Source organism: Gavialis gangeticus, unplaced genomic scaffold (assembly GCF_001723915.1).
Source record: "Gavialis gangeticus isolate Ggan-Ray unplaced genomic scaffold, GavGan_comp1, whole genome shotgun sequence".
NCBI classification, from domain to species: Eukaryota; Metazoa; Chordata; order Crocodylia; family Gavialidae; genus Gavialis; species Gavialis gangeticus.
The window spans coordinates 4,034,568-4,058,142 of record NW_017729011.1 but is presented as its reverse complement, the minus strand read 5'-3'; the positions used below and the strand labels follow the sequence as shown (position 1 = coordinate 4,058,142).

At 44.3% G+C, this 23,575-nt stretch overlaps 1 protein-coding gene across 1 annotated transcript in view; it reads right to left on the bottom strand.

Annotated features, from left to right (window-relative positions):
• PNPLA7 (patatin like phospholipase domain containing 7) overlaps positions 1–23,575 on the bottom strand; it is a 318,179-nt gene that overhangs the window by 182,505 nt on the left and 112,099 nt on the right. Inside the window, exons 18-19 of the mRNA XM_019510411.1 lie at positions 16,400–16,531; positions 16,050–16,173 (exon numbers count right to left, since the gene is read on the bottom strand). Of these exons, the coding sequence (XP_019365956.1) occupies positions 16,050–16,173; positions 16,400–16,531 (256 nt within the window). The remainder of the gene's footprint in view (positions 1–16,049; positions 16,174–16,399; positions 16,532–23,575) is intronic.

Below are 23,575 nucleotides of genomic sequence, written 5' to 3'. Positions count from 1 at the left end.
GGAAATTTGGTAGGGGGGAGGGTGGCCATACTAATCGCCACCAATACCCACAGACATATTTCCTTACCCATCCGGAGCCCTGCAAGCCAGATACAATGGCTTTGCAGGCCATATTTGGCCTTCAGGCTGGAAGTCGAGCACGCTTCGTATACCATAGTATCTAAAATAGTGATGTGTTTTGAATACCATGCATTATTTGCAAATCAGTACATGATCTCATAATCAAATGCATGCATCAATATTGTACTTACCTAAAAGGGAACATTAAAGGCTGCACTTTAACTCTTAACATTTCTGTTTCAGACTATTGTACACTAATGCGTCTCCTAAGCTGTGTGGCTTTAACTTACTTTTCTGCATGTAATTTCCTAGGTCATAAAGTTTTCCTTTTTAATAGAAACAAAACAACTGCATTAAAAAAAAACTTAAAGTATGCCCTATTTTGATCAACCTATTTCTAAAGATAGCACATATGTACTTAGCCAGACACTGTATTTGCATGGGATTAAAAACTACAAAGATCCAAGTAATGTTTCTGTCTCAAAAGTATACAATTAATCCAAAAGACACAGATGTAGCTTCCTCATACTTAAGTTTTTATTAGTAGGATAATACAAATTTTAGTTCAGCTAATACAAAGGAGTGTAAATAATCACCAGCTATAAGGAAAAGTGAGCATATAAAAGTGCATAGATATTTTATTATGCAGCACAGTTTGTTACAACTTAACCTTTGTACTCTTATTCAGATGCCAAGTAGTACAACTTAGTGGTAAGTCTGTAGCTTAATAAATTATTGTGAAGATTTACCTACAAAAAAAGAGGGAAAATTGGGCTTGCTTTGACTCATGATTGTATACAGATATGAGTTCCCCTTCTGCAACAAAAATAGAATGGTCTTATTTCGTGCCCGGTATATCATACTGATTGTCCCCTGCTTCTCCCAGCAATATCGGCAATCTGCAATTCAACTTCACACCCTTTGAGAGAGTATATTTAAATATGAATTCTATCATCAATAAAACCTTTTCTCCAAGTCATTTGTCAAATGATTGTATTAAAACATTTATAAAACAAATTCTACAGTCTGACCAAAATAAATCTTGTTTCTTCCCTCTTTGTTACATGTGATATCATGAATCTACTTGCTCTGCAGATGGCTACTGAATCTTTCAGGAAAAGTGAGATTTAAAACAGGGAACTGAATGTTGGATTTAAGATAGAAGCTGACTTTTAAAAAAGCCATCATTTATTTTTTTTGTTTCATTGAATTGTATGTACTTAGCAGGCATAAAAGAAGCCTCTATTCAGATCTGCAACATAAAACAGCAAAAAGGCGACATAACAGTAGATTCTCCCTCTCTTTTTGCAGCTAACTGTCACATAGATAAAAGCATAAAACGGTATTTCATGCTCAAAGTTGGCACACACGCTCTTTACTCAGAAGAAAATATTTTTTACTGCATTCTTTTTAAGAAATGAGAAGATGAGCTGGGCTCCATTTACAGAAATGTAAAAATAGAAGTCAAAAGGTATCCATTCCTGATTCTTCTACTACTCCAAGTAACCCATTTCTAAAGTAAAAGCTAGAAAATGGCTTTTCTAAAATTTGGCCTGATTCCTTTGAATTCTTTGTTGTTATAATAATGACCCCATCCAGCAAAGCACTGACATATTTACTTAAAGAATGTGAAGAGACCACTGAAGTAAATATAACTACTCCAGTACTTAGCTTTAAGCACATACCTAAGTGATTCACTAAATCACAGCCAACATAAACAGAAGGAAAAATGGATTTTGAGAAGTAGCTTGTATGTAGGTCAATCATTTATTTTCATGTGAGTTTTTAAATATACATTTTATACCCACGCAAAGTAAGCCTACATGGCATGATGCAGCATCAATCTTGTATTTTTCATCCAGTAGATCAGATCAATTTAACTTGAGCACTAACAACTTTATTGAATTACAGCGGCTGAATAACTGACGCAAGGTCAGCTAAACAGTGTTTGTACTTGCACACCAATCCTTCCAGCTCGTTAAGCATTTTGCTTTCTACCTCTTGTTCCTTTCTATCAATATATTCTGTTCTCTCCACATTCTCTCTCTCTCATGATGTCTTTCGCTCTCCCATGACATTCTCTTCCACTTACTGGCTTATAAAAAAAAAAAATAACACGGTTTGTTCAAGCAAGACAGATCTAATTTAAGCCACACTACTACCACCTACTGGATATAAAGCAAAGTGAGTGGATAACAAGACAAAGAAATGATGGGACTAGTTGTAATGGCAACATTTGGCTATAGCTTCTTGGGTTTTTCTTAATTCATTAATTCAAGTCTCCTTCCCTGGACCTCCAGTCAAAAAGCGTGGACAGGCAACTTTACACTTACAGAAGCATGATTAATGAAAGTAGCATCAAGCCTAGCTAAAGAGAAGATAAAATACGAAGGAGAGGGTGCTGGAACTTGTATTCTTCCCTTTAGCAGATATATAACACCGCCCACTATTACAGACCAATTGGTTCAGTGCTTAGCAAAGGTGCCTTGCAATAAAACGTTATTTCAGCTGCAGATGTCAGACAGCTCCCTCTAAACCATACACTGTAACACTGGATAAATAAAGCGACCCACAGTCCAGGTTCCTACCACTCAGTTTGCTCCCATATCTTCTTACACAATCTACCTATAGTACATCAGTGTTCCAAAATGTCCTAGATGTCATACAAAACAGTCCAATCTACTTCTGTTGAAACAAAGGACTGTCACAAAGAGCTAAAAAGAGTTGCAGACTTGGCTATAAAGGCTAGAAAGGATAAGGATGTGAGAAAGACTCCACAGTAATGCAGCAAGGCACACACACTTCCTTTTTATGGAAAATGAATGATCTTATCTTTCTCTTACCCTTACTTCTAAGCAGGTCAGCAGAATAAGATTTAGGAGCTATTTGGGGGTAGTTTGGGGATGGATTTACAGAGATTTACAGATAAAGGGTGGACTAAACACAACGAGCAGTATGAAAGACAGCATGGATACTAGTGAAAGTACAAGGGAAAGGAAATTGATGCTGGCCTCTGTTGATGGAACAGGGAGACGAAGGGAGTGGGGCACTAAAGGAGGTAGATAATATGAGACATATAGACACATGCTACACATTGTGAGACCTTGAAAGCCAATACAAGCAGCAGAGTGATTTAAACATGAGACAAAATGGCTGAAGCAAACAGGTAAAAAAAAAAAAAAATTGGATTTTCACATCTTGAGTGGATTATGGTGGGGCATGAAGCTAGCTTTAAAAGATACTAGTTTACAAGTGTACAACTTGTAATGTATACCTAATCTGACCAAACTAGTGCAATGCCAAAGGTAATGAAGGACACTGGAGAACATGCTATTCCAGGGTAAAAATTAGCTGCTGTCAAATACTTCTTCAGCTCATTTGTGCGTGAAGTAGTAAGTGGGCTAAGCTGATTAAGTACAGAAAAGCACTTTTTGTGCAATAGGTTTTAAAAGGAACCAAGATATTAGCTTGTTTGCACCACACAAGGGGTCAAAGGAAGAAGGTGGGACGTGGACGAGAGAGAGGGGTGGGGGGAAGGCAGGCAACATTGTTGAAAGCAATGAACACGTGGAATAAGCCACTGGTCAGACACCAAATAAATGCCATTTGTGGGGACAGTATTAATGGTGGAATGCAGTACACCATGTGCTTTTGAAATTTCTTTTGACAACCCCCCTCCAATTCTCTGCCTGCCAATTTACCCCAGTGACCAGAAAAGTCCAGCTCTTCTGTTACAGATAAAGAAGCAGCCAAATCTTTTTAAGTCAAGACTCTGAGCTTGACATGACAACTAACAAAGTCAATGGGAGCTGTCTTTCACTTCCTTGAGGAGAACTGAGCCTGCATTTTCAAGAACAACATCAAAGAGACCATATGCATTAGCATGGGTGGTAATGGAAGAGAACAGGGCTTACGGTTGAAAGGGTAAACTGATCATAAAGTGTTTTTAAGTTTCACTCCTATTTTTGTGTTGCTGTGTAATAGGAGGTAAATGGTAGGCAAGCTCCATATTGCTAATCTGAAAAAAACCATTCCAAAAAAATATCTAGCAAACCAAAGAGAGAAAAAAAGAGATTCTTTGAGGTGCTGAAAAATTCTTGAATGTATTCATCTAGGTTATTTAAAAGGAATTTAAGACTGTGGTATCCACATGCATAAAGAGCATCACTTCTAATATAGTGCACCAATAACTTGAGGAAGATCTCAATAACAGATCTAGGAATAATGGAGTATGCTGTTCTGACTGAAGAGATTTCAATTAGAGAGAAACCCTGCAGTTTGAATATTCAGACTCACACTGAAAAAATCCACCATGATTTGGAATTCTCACAGGTATGTTTTTCAACTAGTCTCTCCCTCTTTTTGCAGCCTGCTCCAACTCTCTCTGTCCCCATGTCTCTCTGCTGGATCTCTCAAGTCCTGTGTTCCACTACTCTCTGGCTTCAAAGCACTTTCACAGTGGGGAGGCCACACTTCTTTCTCATCCTCTTCCTGCTTCAAGGACCCTCTGTCTGTCTCCTCTGTAAAAAAAACTAGAATTGGGCAAAATGTTTATTACAGAAGTTATTTGTTTTTTTTAACAAGTTATGTTCAACTTTATTGAAATTGATACAGTTCTGTCAAAACAACCAACTGTATCAATACTTCCTCAGATCATGATGATTGTTTAAAAAGAAAGTCACTTTTCTTACAAACTTACTTCTGAATTTAAAAGAGCTGAAGGAGATGGATGGGAAAGCAGTAGCTGCTAGCACTGCGTGAAGCTTCAGTCCCCGATTCAATTCAGCAGAGATTTGGCCCAATTCGGTAGCCAAATCTTCAAATCCAAATTAAATCAGAGGACCCCTTAATCTCTCCGAATTGAACTGGAACCCTCTGAATCGATTCGGAAAGATTTGGAGATTTGGACATAGACAGCTTTAAAGGTTTTTTCTACATACCTCTAGGTAGCAGGTGGCTCATGAATGCTGTGATGTTGGGGCAGATGCAGTGTCCCACAGAAGTGTGGGGGGCTCCCAAGCACTCTTGGCAGCAGACTCAGAAGTGGACCAGAAGCACTTCCAGGTCCACAGGGGAGCACGCAAAGGCCCCTGCCCCGTGCCACCCCTGGATTGGTGACTGATGCCTCCTGGGTCTGGGGGGGGTACCCGGGGTCCCCCTGAGGCCGATTGCCAAGCTAGAGGGATGCAGGACAGGAAGTACTTCCGGTCCACTTCCAGGTTTGTTGCCAAGCACGTGCAGGGGCCCCCCCGCACTCCTGCGGGACTCTCCATGCACCCCAGCATTGCAGCATTCACAAGCAAAAACATTTAAAGCTATGTCTATGTCCAAACCGCTGATTCTCTGAATCAGCACCAAATCTTCAGATTCGGATTCAATCGAACTGAATCAGGGACAGTGATCCGAATCAATTAATCGAATCACTCTCCCGATTCGGGCCAAATTCGAATCCAAATCAAATAGGGCCTACTTCACACACTCCTAGTAGCCACTAGTCATAAACCATCATAGTTTACTAGATTAAAATTACAGTTTGGAAGCCAAAAGGTTCCAGGCTTCTACTATCAACCTCTGCCATCAAGAGGCCTTATTCCACTGCACTTTACAAACAGCCTTTTAATGGGATCCAATTTTACAAATGACATTCACAAAAGTTAAGTGACCCATTCACATACCCACAACAAATCACTGCCAGACTCTGGATTAAAATCAGATCTCTAAGAACTAAATGCTATATGCCTATACCACCAAACCAGGCAGTCATAACTAGCAGTGATAGCACTCTGGGCTGCTGGGGAGGAGCACTGCCGAGTGCTAGAAGCTGGTGGAAGAGGGAGAGTGGGAAACTTATCTGGTCCTGGGATTCAAAGTCCCTGGCCACTGCTGCTGTGACATGGTCTGCCCACCCAAGTTGCTGCTGCACCAGAAGTGCAGTATCCCTGCACCGGGTGCTACTGCAACAGCAGCAGCAACATGGAGCTGCTACTGCTGACAGCATAGGCTCCCCAGGTAGGCCACCACTGGTGCTTGCCCACCCCACATTATGCTACTGAAATGAGGCTGGAGTGACTCTCCTGGTAGCCACAGACTGTATCTGGATTTTGCTCGTCTATATACATTAGAGAAAAATATATTTATTGTACATAAAAACTGGAATATATAGCATTTCTACTCTTCACAGCAACAGGTAAGCAAATCCCCAGTTGACAGCTTAGGAGACTGATGCTCAGAAAAACAAATTGACTTAAATTACCACAACTCAGTACTCCCTCAGTTACAATCAGGCCTGGCAATCAGGACCTGGATTCTAGTCCTAGTGCTGATGCTAACTCAGCTGGCAAACTTCAACAAATTATTGAAATCTGCCTAAACCCCATCCCCTACTTTCAAAATGGAATAATCATATTCACCATAAGTGTTATGCTAATTGTGATTAGCCTATTGTATTACATGGAAAATTAGACACAGAACAGGGAAAAGAATATGACCATATTGTTCCAGCACCTTGCTCAAATCCCTAGCCACATTTTGGGCATCAACCACTTCACCTCTGAGCAGGGGTCAGAGGAGATGACTTTCTTAGTCCTTTCCAGTCCCACTTTCCTATGATATGTCATATTCATAAGTATGAACTCTCCACTGACAGGAATTTTATTAATTTTTACATAACTATGTGAGTTTTTCAGTACCTTGAAATTTAAGGAAGGAAGAAAAAAAACAGGGGCAAGGATGTCATGAATTTAATTGTAAAATTACTAATTAATTGATACATAGCATGCCACTTACCCCCAGGTCCTAACTAGCAAAACAATATTTGCTCTCCAAACATCAAGCAAAAGCTATTGTCAGGCACACATTTCAACACTTACCTGCTTTTGTGATTTTTATCAAAGGAAACAAGCTTGTGTCAATGTTTATACTGTTAAAGAACAAAAGCTTGAAGAATAAACACCTGATCTTCATATTTCCTTCAGGGACCTCACAACAATTAAAGGCTTATAATATTTATTTAAAAACATCTCAAAAGGAATGTTATATCTACATTTGCCAGGGAAACTACAATCCATTTCAGAATGATTCTTATCACTGGGCTTGAACATTTTTTAATCTTTCCAAGCTAATATTTGTGAGATAACTGCATTTCTAAATGTAACAAGATTTAAAATATGATACAATATCCATATCTTCTAGAGTGGAAAATGAAATTCAATGCACAGTAGATCAGCCTCATTGCAGCATTTGCTAATTTAACATCCTCTTTACCATAACTTATCACTTGCTCTCAAGCCTCGTGCTTAATGGAAGTACTGTTGCAGAAATGCATGTGTGCACACATTTTGCTGCATATTTTACTTAAAAAGTGTGTGTGTGTGTGTGTGTGTATTATATATAGATATAGCTATAGATAGATAGATCGATAGATAGATAGATGTGGAACAACAACAAAAGAGACTGAACTATTCATTAGAGAGCACCTTCTTGGGCAAATAGTACAAAATAAACCAATTATGAGATCACTCTTTAAAATGAGTTAAATCATTATCATCAGTCTTTCTTTAAACAGATTTATTAGGCCATGCAATTTTTAGGAGACTGGTTTCAACATCTGACACAGGGAGGTAACATTAATAAAAGAAGTGTCCTTCCATTGGACAGCCAGCACTGCTCTGCAGAGAACTCCAATGATCTGGATATGTGTTTTCTTTACATGACTTGCTTGGTTAACATATAACACTACTATAACAATTTAAGTAGCGGCAAAAGCTTGACACCTTAACAGCCTCTGATCTTTTCACAGACCACTGAATAAACACAGCTCAAGAGCAGGTACCAGTTTGAGCTGCATTGACAGAATGAGGGCCTTGTTATATGGTAATTTTAGGTGGCTTCTAGAGCTCTTAACCCCTGAATTGGCTGCACATTGGGTTAAAGCACTCATTATTTGCCTTAAAGGTAAACCACTCCAGGGCAAGATTATTGCTCATCCATATAACCTTGCTTCTGTTCCATTAAGGTGCCATCATTCCCCACAGCTCTGCCACCCAAACTAAAGTCCTTCAGCATCCCAGGATGCTTTGGCATGAGACCTCCCAGACCCTCCTGTTCCATGGGTTCTCACACCCCTGGTTGCTAACGCTAACAGTATTTCCCATCTGATGGGGTTTTTTCATTCTGCGCTGGAAGTAGCAAGTGTAATTCTGATGAAGGGCAAGGGAAAGAGAGCTGGGAAAGGGAGAAATAAACAAGGCATCGTTTTGCTGCCACTTTCTTTCCCCACTCCCAAGGTGACCGGCCTTTAAATTAATCTCAGAACTCCGTTTGAGCTATGACAAGTCCAGGTCAGTTCCAAACAAACGAGCATCCTTAGCGCAGGGAAGTGGTCCCAGGGAGGAACCTCCCACCCCTAAGAATCATGTAAACAGCTGAATGCTGTGACTGGAAGCTGATCACAGTTGTCTCTGGGATGGAGAGGTAGCTGAGCACCAGTGCTGGGCAGCCCATCTGGTGTGCTGATCTCTACAGATTAGGAAGGAAGCTCAGATGGTGCAGGAGCCAGTGCGTGGGGCCTGATGCTATGTGCCTGTGGACCCAGTGTTGTTTGGCTGCAGGCAAATGAAGATGTATCCCCTTATAAAGGCACTGAGCAAGCCAGAGAGCCTGGGCAGAGGCAGAGGGAGCAGGCTTGTCGGGAGTGTCTGCAGACAGGGTAACACCAAAGCTCAGGCTGGGCTGGGATCAGGGAAGAGAGAGGGCTGGGAAGGCAGGGGGAAATCCAAGTCCCAGCACTGGGCACTATCTCCCCTTTCCCCCTTGTTCTCTGCAGTTTGAATTTTACATGGGAGCTGGGCAATGGGACCTGCTAGGCACTAGGCATAGAGTGGGTATCCAGGTAGCTCTGATCATCACCCCTCCACCCAAGCTTGCTTTGCTGGGACCCAATCCTGCAATCCTCCCCCAGCTTCCCCCTCATCTCCCCAGGGCAGCCAGATCCTAAGCCTCCCTGTTTGCAGGCTCTTGGCAGCACAGCTCTGCCGTCAGAGGCAGATGCCAGACAGGCAGTGACCTTCCTGTGCAGGCCTCCACTGAGTCCCTCAGCCTCACTTGAGGGACCCCGCCAACTCTCCCCGCGCAGCCAGTGAGACAGGCGAAGCACAGAGAAGTAGAGGTGGAAGAGACCTCCCTGTTCACGAGCCCTCTAGTTCAGATGTTCCAAACCACCAGGCCGAGAAGGGGTGGCTGCTGGGTCGTGGCATGAGCCCCCTACTTGGACCCCCATCTGTCTGCCCAGGCGAGCAGCTTCCACTGCCAGCAGTCAGTGCAGAGTTAAAGCTGGGTGGTGGGGCAGGCCCAGGAGCGAGGCAGCTGGCTCTGTGCGCCCTGTTCTGCTCCTGCTGCCATGGCTGTGCCTGGCAAGGCGCTGCCCATGCAGTAGGTACTGGGGCCTGCACCAGGCGGGGCAGGACCCTCCAACCCCACCCATACCTGCATAGGGAGATTAATGCACGGGCCAGCTAGGCAGGAGTCTAGGGACCCCTACCAATTCATGGCCCCAGCCCCAAGATCCTCATCAGCAGGAGAGAGAAAGAGGGTTTTAAACTTGGCGCATTTTTGTCTCCCAGCAGGGAGACAAAAATGGCACCAAGTTTAAAACCCCAGCTTTCACATTTGTTTCCCTGCAGCCAGGAGCAGGACCCCTCCCTCAATGAGACAAGCTGGGGCTGGGCTGTGCCAGATGGGAGTGCTATGTAGTGCCATGCCTGGGGTGGGGGGAGCCGGATTGGGACTGCCACACCAGGCTGTGCCTCTGCAGGGAGGGTCTTAGGGGGCACAGCCCCCCAAAATTCACCTTAGCCTGCCATAGTTCACCTCTCCCGGCACCACCACCCACCCACAGAAGCACAATGGAGCACTCCCAGCCTGACCTGGCCCAGCCCCATGTACGTGTGCAGCTGCACAGACACAGCTAGGCACTTGCAGGTCAGTGCAACGGGGGCACTGTAATTTCGTGTTTGCCCAGGGCCCCAGTACACCTTAATCTGCCTCTGTGCTGCTGGGAGCAGGGGGGATGTGGGCAGAGAAATGCCCAGGTCAGGGAGGTAGCCCTGCTGCTTGCTCCTAGGGAAGGCAGTACAGCCCCTTTTTCCCAAGCAGCCCCAGCTGGGTCCCCCAGGGCCACCACCTGCATAGCCCCCTCCCCTGCAGGGTCACCTGGTACCCAAGGCTGCAGTGCCCCAACCCACACCCAGGTACAAATTTAAATATGTAAATTAGACTGTTTCTATACCCAATCTGCCAAAATTTTAGTGAGTTTGCAGGTCTGCAGTATGAAAAAGGTTGGGAACCGCTGCTCTAGTTGCAAGTCATAGCTGTGCAGAGGCGGGACAGTCAAAGAAGGTTTCTAGAGTAGAAGGTGTAACTGCTCCAAACTCCAAGCTAGCACTATGCTGATCAACATTTGTATGACTTACAGTCTAAGGTGTAACAAGGCCCTGTGAGTAGCTATGAACTTGATCTAACGGCTAGAGTAGTGAGCTGTGAGCCAACACCTATGCTAACTAATAAACTGGATAAGCCGCGCCCCCCACCTCCCAGTTTCAAAATTACCCCATTAAAATGGGAATAGTAATGCTTGTCCATCTCCAATGAGTTTGAATGGTAAAACATTTTTTTCTGCATTCATATGAATAAAAAGTCACTAAACACAAATATGTAAATTGTAATAATCCACATTTTAACCAATGCCTGTGCTCCAGAATCCCATATTTTCCCCTTTGTTTTAACTACCCAAGTCAGTCTGCTCTTGGGCATCTCAGACTCTTGGTTTACCATTCTTTTTGCTTGATTCTTCAATTCTTTCATTTTCCGAACCAAGATTGTAATCACTTTTTTCAAGGATTACATGGCTCTTATAAAGCCTTTTATGAAGTAAGCCTTTTATAAAGGAAAAATGAACTTTTACGGATGCCCTTTGCAATGAATTGTTGCAATATGCTTGGTGCTCCATCGAAAAAGCTGGGGGAAGATTTATAAAGATGGTCAGAGCATCAAGCCTCATTCAACAAATGGCAACATGAGTCAGTGGCTTCTGAAAAGTGTGGGCAGAAAGAAGTCGATGACATCCACAAAGTCCCAAAAGTCCTTGAATGATTCATGGCACAAAATGGATCCAGAAAAATGACTTGCAATTTGGATAAAAATGCGTCTTTAGCTATGCCTAGGCGCTTGGAAATCTTGGCACTATTACAATAAATACATGCAGGATCATCCACTACAATCACCTCCCTTCCCTTCTAACAAGACAAGCAAATAATTGAGCCAGTGTGAAATATTATGCCAAAACTGGTCCTGTTCAATGTATGGGAAGAACACTTCCAAGGTGTAAGGTATCCATTCCCTTTTCACTCTATTTTCAAGAAGCTGGAAATCAACTCCGTTTTTTACCTTGGGAGCACTGCATATGCCACAAGCTTGATGTTCAGCCCTCCAGACCACAAGTGCTGGAAGGAAGAGGAAAATACATTTAACCTGTTCCTAATTTTGTAGCACCTGTTGCATCTGATGAAGACTTATTCATGAGATCAAAGACCTTGTGCCAGTACAATCAGTCAAGGACCTCAATCTTGATTGTTTCTGAGCTATGAGGTTTTTACCATGTCCAAGATGAAGAGGAAGATAAGCATATGCTTTATTACAGCCTTCTAAGGGAGGGGCTTGGGGGTTGATATGACAGCCTTCTCAACAGAAAGAGAACTTGAATCAAAACACTAACACACTGGGATGTGAAATGTCTTCTTCAATGTAGTTCCTTCAGTCAAAAGTGCACTGTTCTCCAATTAAGTCACCCTCAAGTACTGCCTGGAGCAGAGGTAAGCAAAATAGGTCTTGTGGGCCAGATCCAGGCTGCAGAGCAATTTTGCCTGGCCCACAATGAGGCCCTTGGTGCTGCCTTGTCCAGACTCCATTTTCCAGCAGCCCTGGCAGTGACGAAAGCTCCTTCCAGCTGTCACTGCTGCCAGACCCAGACCTTCTGCCCAAGCACCCACTGCCCTGCACCCACTGCCAGGGGCAAGACACATGCAGGCAGGGCATTTGGCCAGACAGTTGAGATGGAGCTGTGGGCCAGTGAGGAGCTGTGTTAGGGAGCAGGGTGGGCAGGCAGGGGTGGGGAAACCCCGGGATCTTGGGGTGGTGACAACACAGGGCGAGGGCAAAGCCACAATGTGCTCAGTGCATGTCTCTGCCCGCTGAACCAGGGCTGTGCCTCAGCCCTGCATCGTCACTGCCCCAAGATACCATGATCTCCACGGAGTCCGGCTGGGAGCTATTCGGGCAGAGCGCTCTGCCAGGTGGACACGATCAGAAAGCCCTGTCCATGTGGCTCCTGGCCGGTCTCCATGGAGACCCTGGGATCTTGGGGCTGTGACAGTGCAGGGCTGGGCTGGGGCAGAGCCACGATCTGTTCCCTGCACACCTCTGCCCGTGGAACCCACACCCAGCGCAGGGGTGTGCGAGCAGCAGATTGCAGCTTTGCCTTAGGCCCTAACCTTGCGCTGTCACTACCTCATGACCCCATCCCATGATCTTGGCCTCCCATTCCTGAACACTGCTGCCAGTCTGCCCACAGCCCCATCCTACATAGGGAGTTTTGGCGAGTTGTTGCACAGGGCGGGGTGTGGGGATGTGGGGGTGCTGACCAAACCCGCAACACCTCAACACAACTCCCTATGTGGCCCGTGGGCCCAAATAATTCCCACCCCTGGCCTGGAGGCAACTGCTCCTAAGGTTAGAATGTAACAAGATTTTGATCAACTTTTCTCAGTCTTTGGGAGTTCATACATATTGCATAGATCCACCACCCCATGGTAGCTGCCTCAGATGTCCCATGGCAGCTTCTCAAAGTCTCCAGTAAAGAGCTTTTTATGCTGAGCTATGTGCAAAAGGTGAAGATTCATCTTGGCTTCCACATAAAGACAAAATCTAGGAAATGGTAGTTACGTGGAGAATAATCAAAGCCTGGCTTCTGCTGTGATGGTTTTCACATATCCCAGAAGATGTAATGTTTCAGTGGGCTAAGCCAACTTCTCTCTGAGGATCCCACAGGTAAGTGCAACAGGCCCAACAACGATAGTACAAGTGCAGACACAGGGAAAAATCGCAACCAGTTACTTTGCACTATTTGTGCTTCTACTGGTGCTGTCCCACTGTCCCAATAACAAGCCATTCAAGTGTCTACTGCAGATGTAGAAGACAGAGGACAGAGGAAAGGGGAACGTGATAACACAGATTTCAGAGATAGATTTCATAGGCGTTAGAGTCGGAAGGGACCTCAGTAGATTGAGTCCAACCCCCCTGCCCTGGGCAGGAAAGAGCGCTGGGGTCAGATGATCCCAGCTAGGTACTTGTCTAGTCTCCTTTTAAAGACCTCCAAGGTAAGGGAGAGCACCACCTCCCTTGGAAGCCCATTCCAATTTTGGCAACCCTTACTGTAAAGACATTTTTCCTAATGTCTAATCTAAATCTGCTCTGTCAGTTTATGGCCATTGTTCCTAGTAACCCCAAGGGGCACCCTGGTAAACAGAGTATTTCCCATTCCTTGCTGCCCCCCGCCCCGCCTCCTACCCCCCGCCAATGAATTTGTAGATGGCCACAAGATCCCTTCTCAGCCTTCTTTTGCCCTCAATCTCTCCTCATAGGATCTTACCTGCAGGCCCTTAACCATACAAGTAACCCTCCTCTGAATCCTCTCAAAGTTATCTACATCCCTCTTGAAGTGTGGTGCCCAGAACTGGATGCAGTACTCCAGCTGTGGTTTTACCAATGTCGCATAGAGGGGAAGTATCACCTCCCTGGACCTGTTTGTGATGCACCTTTTAATGCATGAAAGAGTGCGGTTGGCTTTATTTATCACTTTGTCACATTGACGACTCATGTTTGTTTTGGAGTTGACTATGACTCTGAGATCCCCTTCTGCTGCTGTGCTGCTTAGGAAGTCACCTCCCAGCCTGTAGGTGTGTTGGTGATTCTTTTTCCCTAGGTAGAGCACTTTGCACTTATCTTTGTTAAACTGCATCCTATTCTGTTCTGCTCACTTTCCCAGTCTGTCCAAATCCACCCAAACCTGCTCCCTGCTCTCCAATGTGTTTACTTTGCCCCATCATTTGGTGTCGTCTGTGAATTTGGACGGAGTGCTTTTCATGCCCTCATCCAAGTCACTGATGAAGATATTGAACAGCACTGGTCCAAGGACCAAACCTTTGGGAACTCCACTACCCACATTTTTCCAGGCTGAAAATGACCCATCTACCACCACCCTCTGGGTGCATCCCATAAGCCAATTCTCCACCCATCTGACTGGATGGACATGGTCACAAACCCTTATAATGCAAAGTCTTTTTTCTATGCTCCTCAGAAACACCGGGCAATTTGTAGAATCTGTGCCTCTGAGCCATATACAGGTTTCTCTCACTTTATGCAGGTTCTGTAAGTGTGAATTCACTCTTATGCAATGACCCTTTTTATACCAAGAATTCATTATAAGCAAGGTAAATTCACTCTTATGTGATCAGTGTGGTGGAAGCCCAGAGTCAGCTGCTTTATGCGGTGCATTGTGGGAGAGACATGCACCAAAATATAGTCTCCTGTGTGGATCTGTGCTCCTTGCTCATTGTGTGCGACACACGTTTCTGTAGTTGCCATCCCCGTTATGGTAACATTCACCACCACCCTGTGCTTGTGTGTACTGTCTGCTGTTGGCGAGTAAACCAAAATTGTCTTGTAAAAGTGGTAGAAATGGGTCTGGGGGTCAGTACAGTTGAGGTCTTGGAATGGATCCCTATTTGTTACATTGTAAAGTGGGTTCCCTTTATGCAACTTTGAGTTATTTTCCAGGACTTTATGCAACTTTGTGCCATTTTCTAGGAACGCATGTACAACAATGTGAGGGAAACCTGTATATCTAGAATAGAATGAGCTTAAATAGATGCATTTTTAGCTTGTTTTTGTAATAAGAGCTACAAAGCACCTGCACTGACTGGGTAATTTTCATTAAGATGTTTGTTTTCATGTTCCCTTTGTTGCAATTAAGTCTTGTAACTAGCACAAAATAATATGCTGTAATATCTTTTGATCATGCTGTCTCTCAAAAGAGTTCACACTTAGTACTCTTCCCAAAGGTATGTCAGCATAGTACATCTATTTATAGGTAGATCTGTTAGCCCTCAATAACCAGAGAAAACAGGACAGGGTTTGAGTTGCAGCCTCAGCATTTCAGAGCTCTCCTTGTTTGAAGCTAGAAAAGCAAACTGCCTTTGCAGCCACAATGCAGAGCTGTATTCTGGTATTATGCTAGGTCCTAAGGGGAAGCAACAGAGAGGATCGGAGGAGAGAAGTCTGATACAGGTATACCCTATTGTTTAGAATGACAATGCTTAGTTTGATACAACATGCCAGGAGTGCTCAGCCCCAGCCCATGGGTCAAATCCAGCCCATGGAGCCTTGGCATCTGGCTCACAGGGCTCCCCATGGGTTGGGAAATTTGGTGGCAGAGGAGCAGTGACAATTAATACTGCCACCCCAGACCCCTACCCCTCTCCACACAGCCAGATGCAGGCCCACAGTGCCCACTCAATAGGATGGATTGGGTTCACCAGCTGGATCCAATCCACAGACTGGCCTGTGGGCCAAAAGTGTTGAGCACCACTGTTACACCAATTTGAAAAGGTTACTTAACCATGCACACACATGCTGAATTCCTCACAAAAACAACAGTATTGCAACAAACTAGAAAAAATCCTAACCATTCTACATGTGTACTATCCTGCTACAGAGCTTCCTAGCAAAAGTAGATTCTTCACTTTTGAGCAGCTGATGGGCACACTTTCATAAGCCAAGACCAGTTAAGTTGTCAGAACAAAAGCTATCCACTTTATTTCATTTGAAGCTATAATTTTTCAATAAAGCCGAAAAATAGATTTGAAGCTCATTCTTACCACTCCGATTAGGTCTCCTCGCCCATATTCACCAGTCAGATGTTTTTTCCCATCATCCAGCCTGATAACAGAGCGAAGTCGACCATTCAGCACAATGTACGTACAATCAGACTTGTCGCCCTGCCTGTGATTGAACAATCCACATGAAGAGTTAGTGGGGTTTAAGCTCAGCAAATGTTTCCAAAAATCTCACCACCTTAGCCCTTCCAAGATTGAGATTTTCCATGCATTTGCTCATGTGAACAAGTAGTGCTTGGCTTTCTGTGCAATGAGAGTCAGGTGGAGTTCTGGCTATTATACTACAAAAAAGTACTAGGAACATCATTACACCCACTTTGCTTATATCTCACCTGTAAACAGCTCGTCCAGCTTCGACTTCCATCCAATCCAGAGCAAAGTCAATTTGCCTCACAAACGAAGACATTCTTTTTACAACGGTATGGGCCACCCCCAGGACTACATCTGGCTGGTCCCGCATTATCCTAGAAGGTAAACAAAGGCATCTAAATGCTTCAGGGACACACACATACAGGTATTTCCCCCATGCTATAATGCTTTTCCTGCCTGAACAACAGAGGTGCTTCATAAAACAAACTGTTTAAATGTTTTTTTGTTTCCAAAACTGAATAAAAATGCAGTTTTCATAACCATGGCCATCTCAGTGCTAATGCTATATTTTTTTCCATAGTGCAATAAACCTTCTCTCTCTTGAGAGAATAAAATGTTCACCAAGATTTCATCTTGCTGCATTTGAAGCGTGATAATAATTCTTAAAGAGAGGAAGAGAAAGAAAGGGGCAACACAGGTGATAAAGTGCTTCCTGTTCAGTGTCGGTGGTACAAAGCATAGCCTCTAGAGAACAGAAACACTTTAATCTATCCGAAGGCTTTGGATGTAATATAGGGTATCTTAGTGAAATTTAATGGCCTATGATTTCCAGCAAAATAGACAGGATGATCTAATGGTCCCTTTGGCCTTGGTCTGTAAGAAACTATGGTAACAGCAGGTGTAATTAAAGACCACAGATGCAAACAATTTAACCTGAGGGAATCAAAACTATCCCATCCTTCCTGTGGGTGGCTAGTAACCGTTATGCTCATCAATCCCAGACCCTGCCAGTTCTGATGTCCCTTGGTTTAAACATAAATTGTGATGTATTACATATAAATTAGAAGTTTCCTCATTTTTATTGTTGAGAGATTCACCTAAGAAACAAATCATGAACCCAATTTTACAGAAAAGTTATGTTTACACGAAAATAAAGATCCTCCTGTATTTTAAGTTTTGGGAAAGAACAATTCCTTCAAGTCCCTACGTTTGGGTTTCTGTCACGACACTAATTCCCTCCACTTTAATTTTGACCAAGAGATATGAATAAGCTAATTCTTACATTTTCACATTGGACTCTCCCAAACTTAGTGAGCAAGATGACTAGTTGGAGAGCATGTAAAGCAAGAAAGGCTGGACATAGTAGATGGGTCTGAAGAGCTACACTGTAGGGCTGCGCAAAGCTTCGGTCCCCGATTCGATTTAGCAGAGATTCGTCACGATTCTGTGCCCAAATCTCTGAATCTGAATTGAATCAGGAGACCCTTTAATCTCTCCAAATCGATTTGGAGAAATTCAGAAAGATTGGGCAATTTGGATATAGACACAGCTTTAATTTTTTTTCCTACATACCCCAAGGTACTAGGTGGCTAGTGAACGCTGTGATGGTGAGGCAGATGGAGAATCTTACAGGAGCGTGGGGGGCTCCCCAAAAGACTCAGAAATGGACCAGAACCACTTCCGGTCCACTTCCAGGTCCACCGGGGAGTATGGAGGGGACCCCCCCTCCCCTGGTGACTGGTGCCTCCTGGGTCTGGGGGGGCACCTGGGGTCCCCCCACAGCCAATCGGCGAACAGGGGGGATGCAGGGCTGCCCTCTCCATGATTTGTGGCAGACCTGGAAGTGGACTGGAAGTACTTCCAGTCCACTTCCAGGTTTGCCACCAAGCATGTGGGGGCTCCCCCCACACTCCTGTGGGATGCTCCATCCACCCCAGCATCACAGCATTCACGAGCCATTCCTAGTACCTCAAGCTATGTAGAAAAAACATTTAAAGCTGTGTCTATGGCTGAATCACTGATTCTTCAAATCAAATCTTCAGATTCAGATTCAGCCAAATAGGATCGGAGACAGTGATCCAAATCAATGAATCAAATCGCTGTTCTCAATTCAGGCCAAATCCAAATTGAATTTGGCCCACTCCGTACATCCTACTAGACTGCTTTGAAGTAACAATAGAGGAAGTTTTGAAACAAATTGATAAACTGAATACTAATAAGTATCTAGGACCATTACTGGCAGGTTCCCAACACAATACTCATCTTCTGATAGGGCTCCGGAGGCGATCCTGGGAACTACAGACCAATGAGTCTCCCTTCCATCTCTGGCAAGTTGATAGAACTATAATAAAGAATATACTCAGCAGTCACACAGACAAATATGATCTGCTGGGAAAGAGTCTACATGTTTTTTATAAACGGGAATCCTGCCTCACCAACTTGCTGGAGTTCTCTGATGGTGTGTACAAGAATGTGGGCAAGGGAGAACCCATTGACATAATATATTTGTATTTCCAAAAAGCATTTAACAAGGTCCCTCAACAAAGGTTTTAAAAACTGTATTGCCATGGGATTGGAGGGAAGGTTCTTTTATGGACTGAGAGCTAGTTAAAAGACTGGAAGCAAAGTACAGGGTTAAATGGTCACCTTTCAGGAAGGAGGTAGATCAAAAGAGGGGTCCCTCAGGGATCTATGCTGGGCCCTATTTTGCTCAACATTTTCATCAATGACCTAGAAATGGAGGTTCACAGTGAAATCTCTAAGTTGAAATGATACCAAATTATTCCAGATAGTTAAGTCCAAGCTGATAGAAAAAAATGCTGCAGAAAGATCTCCCCAAGTTGAGTGGGCAAAAAAAGGCAGATGCACTTCAAATGTCAACAATTGCAAGGTAACACACCTGGGGAAAAATAATCTTAACTATACATACATGATGATGGGTTCTGAACTAGCTATTATGGCTCAGGAAAGAGACCTTAGAGTCACTGTAGATAATTATTTTAAAATGTCAGCTCAGTGTGTAGTGGCAACCAAAAAAGCCAATAAAATATTGGGCATCATTAAGAAGGAAACTAAAAACAAGACAGAGAGCATCATCATGCCACTGTACAAATCCATGGTGCACCCACATCTTGAATACCATACGTTGTTCTGGCTCCCACATAACAAAAAAGGCATTGTAGAATTAGAAAAGGTACACAGAGGGCTAACAAAAATGAGCAGGGGCATGGAGAAATTACCATACCAGGAAAGACTATAACGGCTAGGACTCTTCAGTTTGGAAAGGAGAAGGCTGACAGGTAGATGTGACAGAGATCTATACAATCATAAACAGTATGGATCAAGTTGTCAGAACCAAAATCTATGAGAAGCGCTGGCTAACACTGGGGTAAGCTTAACATGTATGGACATGTCAACGGAAAAACCCCAAGAGATCAGTACGCATGCCTGGAACATGTCCTATGCTTGACCCCTATGTAAATTTGAAATGAGGTAATCTGAATTGACACCAGATGCATGCCCAGTCCTGTTCCAGCATGATGTAATTGAACTAGAAACTTCCATAGGGGAAGCCGTGCGATTGGCCACCTAAAACATACTTAAGGCCAGTAAGTTTCCGCCCACAGGGGGAGACCAGACCAGTGGGAGACCAGACCAGTGCGGAACCGACCTGAGCAGAGACCGCTACTGTGGAGACTGTCTCAGGCCTAGGATCCTGGTTCAAAAGAGCCATTGGTCTCCCCGCGCTCTTCTTCGTCTCGGTTATTCGGTTTCTCGATTGATTGCTCGTTCTTTCAGTTACTTGTTTCACATCTTCGATCCGATTACTTGATTCTACGTTCTGGTTAACTCGCTCCACGTTTTCGGCCACTCGCTTCATGTCTTCAATTACCTCGTTCGTCTATGTTCCAGTTTACTCGCTCCACGTTTTCGGCCACTCGCTTCATGTCTTCGATTACCTCGTTCGTCTACGTTCCGGTTTACTCGTTCACATCACCGTTACCGATCGGCCTCGTTCATCGTACATCGTTCCGTGTCTCTCGTTACCGTTCTCGATTGATTGTAACCAAGCTGAACTGACCTACGCTACATCTCCATCTCGTAGCGTAAGTAAGAACCAGAATAAAAGCCTTGTTTTGAAACCGCACGCGTCCCGCCCACTCTGACTCCTCGCCGCTAATCCCACCTGTTCGGTCCGTACTTGGCCCCAGCGTGACACCGGGGCTCTTGGCTCCAACACAAGTGAACAGGGAACTGTTGTTTATCAAGTCCCAAAACCTTAGAACTAGGGAGCACCTGCTGAAATTAGTAGATGGCACTTAAAACTAAAGAGCAAGTACTTTTTTACATAATATGTAGTTAACTTGTGGAATTTACTGCCACAGAATGGGGTGAAGACAGACAGCATAGCCAGATTAAAAATGGTATTGGATAAATTTATGCAATATTATTATTATTATTATTATTATTATTATATCTATTAATGACTATTGAACAGAATGGCTGGAGAGGTTTCCTGTGACATCCTTAACCCAGTAAATGGTGGATACCTGGAAGAGTACTGAATAGGAGGCTAGATCATTCTGGAGATACCTGGTTCAATGTACTCCCTCTATAGCATCTACCACTGCCACTGTCAGAGATGGGCTAGACAGACCATTGGACTGACCCTGTATGGCATGTCTTATGTTCTTACTGGACCTAGCCTTTATGATGAACAGACAAAAAGTCCTACATAAAAGAACAAGGTGGACATGTCAAGTCAGTCATAGAACACAAGTCATCAGTTTTCAGGTCATATGGCTAGATATGCCCATTGCTTCTTGTAAAGATCAAAAGGTGACAATAATGGCCAGGGAACAAACAGAACCACTGACAAGTTAACCTTCTAGTTATTGGAAGGACTTTGCTTCTAAACTATTCACAATGATGCAGTCAAGGCAAAACCTTTCACCAAAGGGTCTTTAGTGAACAAATCACACTTACAACATGCCATAATGAAAGATAAGGCTCCAGCAATACTTTCATTCCCCCTCTCTCTCTCTACCTTCTGAGCTGAAGTTTTTCAGGGTTCACTTCTGTGCGGGGGTCATTATTTTTTAAAATCTGACCAAAAAATATTAACAGTTTGGGGGATGAGTTTACACAAACACTTCACTCAAAGTCCTTCCCTTTAGTTAATATTCTAATATAATAAAAACCTTTGTCTGTCTGTCTGTCCGTCCTTCTGTAATGCTGTACTTGCATTCTGACTGGTTGTCTCAGTAGGCAATCACTGCTCAGCACAGACAGGTGCACACAGCAGAGTGCCACCATGCCAGCAGGGACTGAGGGGTTGGAGCGGGGGGGGGAGCAAGTCCAGTAGCACTGGCCTCACACCCCGCCGCCTTGCTCCTTTGAGGCAGAGGGGGACAGTGGGATGGAGCAGGGGAGTGAGGCTAGCAGCGCTGGCCTCATGCCCCGCAACCCCCAACTCCCCCGGCCCTGCTCCTTGGAGGTGCACGAGGCCAGAGGCAGAGCAGCGGCACCACGGGGCAGTAGGTGGTGGTGCTCCGTGCCTGCTCACCCCCCGCCCCTTCATGACAGGCAATTTGCTACTTTTAAAATATGTTTTGAACAGCTTTACAGGCAAAACAGCTGGCAGCAGGGGAACTGAAATCTGTTACAAAAATAACCTTGCCTGAAAAATAAATGACCAAGTTTTTCTGTGAAATTGGTACTGCAGTTGACCAAATGACAACACGTCAAAATATATGTTTTATACCAGTTTTTTTCCCCCACAAATCTCAAACCTCAATATTCTGTCATGCTTGCTCTTGTGAGCAGAAGACCACGGAAAACCTACACGATAATCTACAGAATACTGAGACTCTACTACAATTCAGAAAGGAACTTTTTATTACCAGTTCAACTATGACCATGTTGGTAAAGCTAATCCACTCTCTTCAAAGGGGCCAGCAGGTACACTGGAAATTTTAAGAGCATTTCAATTGTGTCCTGAAGAAAGATACGCCCAAATACAAGTGCATACAGAAGCAATCATAAAAAGGGAGAACATTAGCAGAGTAAACAGCAGCTCCTGAACACCTGGATCCATGAATATTAATATTCTCTAACAGCTGATCTAAAATGGAAAAATGAAAATGCTTTCACGTGCTCTGGAAATGCTACTCCTCCTGAAAGAGATGCATACAAATCCGAAATTTTTTCAGAAGGATCCAAGTGACTTGTGGAATGGGGGCATAACTCCCTGAACATCAGTAAGTATTAAACTTTGACTTTAAGGGGAGGAAAAAGTCGAGAGGCTTTGCTATGGTTTCTGAAGTCCCCAGGGGAGAATAAAGAATCATCTGGGGGTTTGAATATTGCCCAAATGTCATAATCAATATGTACCATAATATCAACTTCTTTGCACAGCACAAGTAACAGCTGGAGGTGTTTGACAAGTTCTTTTTTCCATGGTTTTGTGGGTCTGCTTGTTCATCTTCCCCCTCAGCACCCTATCATATGATTTTGGTCATATTGGTAGAAGCAGCTGCTCCACTGTGCCTAGCAATACCATCTGGAAATTCACAGAGTGAGGAACATCTTTTGCCAGCTGTTTACTGCAAAGATGTTATGGGGAGGAGGACTCTAGATTTCCCAAGCAACTGACAGTGTCAACCACCAAGATAACTTTTAAGAAAGCTGCGGCATAAAGCCAAATTAGAGCAAACTACCAGCTACCTGACATATTTCATAGTTTGTAGGGTCGGAAGGGACCTGAGCAGATCAAGTCCAACACCCTGCCATGGCAGGAAAGAGTACTGCGGTCAAATGACCTCAGCAAGGTGTTCATCTAGCCTTGTCTTAAAGACCCCCAGGGTAGGAGCCAGCATCACTTTGCTTGGAAGTTGGTTCCAGATCCTAGCTGCCCTGACAGTGAAGTAGCGCCTCCTGATGTCTAATCTGAGTTTACCCTCTGCCAGCTTGTGACCATTATTCCTAGTCACTCCTGGCAGTGCTCAGGGGAACAGGGACTCCCCCAATGCCTGCTGGTCCCCTCTGACTAGTTTGTAACAGGTCACCAGATCCCCCCTCAGCCTTCTCCTGTTCAGCCTCCACAAGTTCAGACCCCGTAGCCTCTCCTCGTAGGGCCTGCCCTGCTGCCCCCGATCATGAGAGTGGCCCTCCTCTGGACCCTCTCCATGTTGTCCACATCCCTCCTGAAGTGCAGTGCCCAGAACTGGATGCAGTACTCCAGCTGCGGCCTGACCAGTGCTGCATAGAGGGGGAGAATCACCTCCTTGAACCTGCTTGAGATGCATCTGTGGATGCATGACAAGGTGCAGCTGGCCTTCCTGACTGCATCGCCACACTGCCGGCCCACGTTCATCTTGGCATCAATGATGACTCCAAGATCCTTTTCTGCCTCTGCA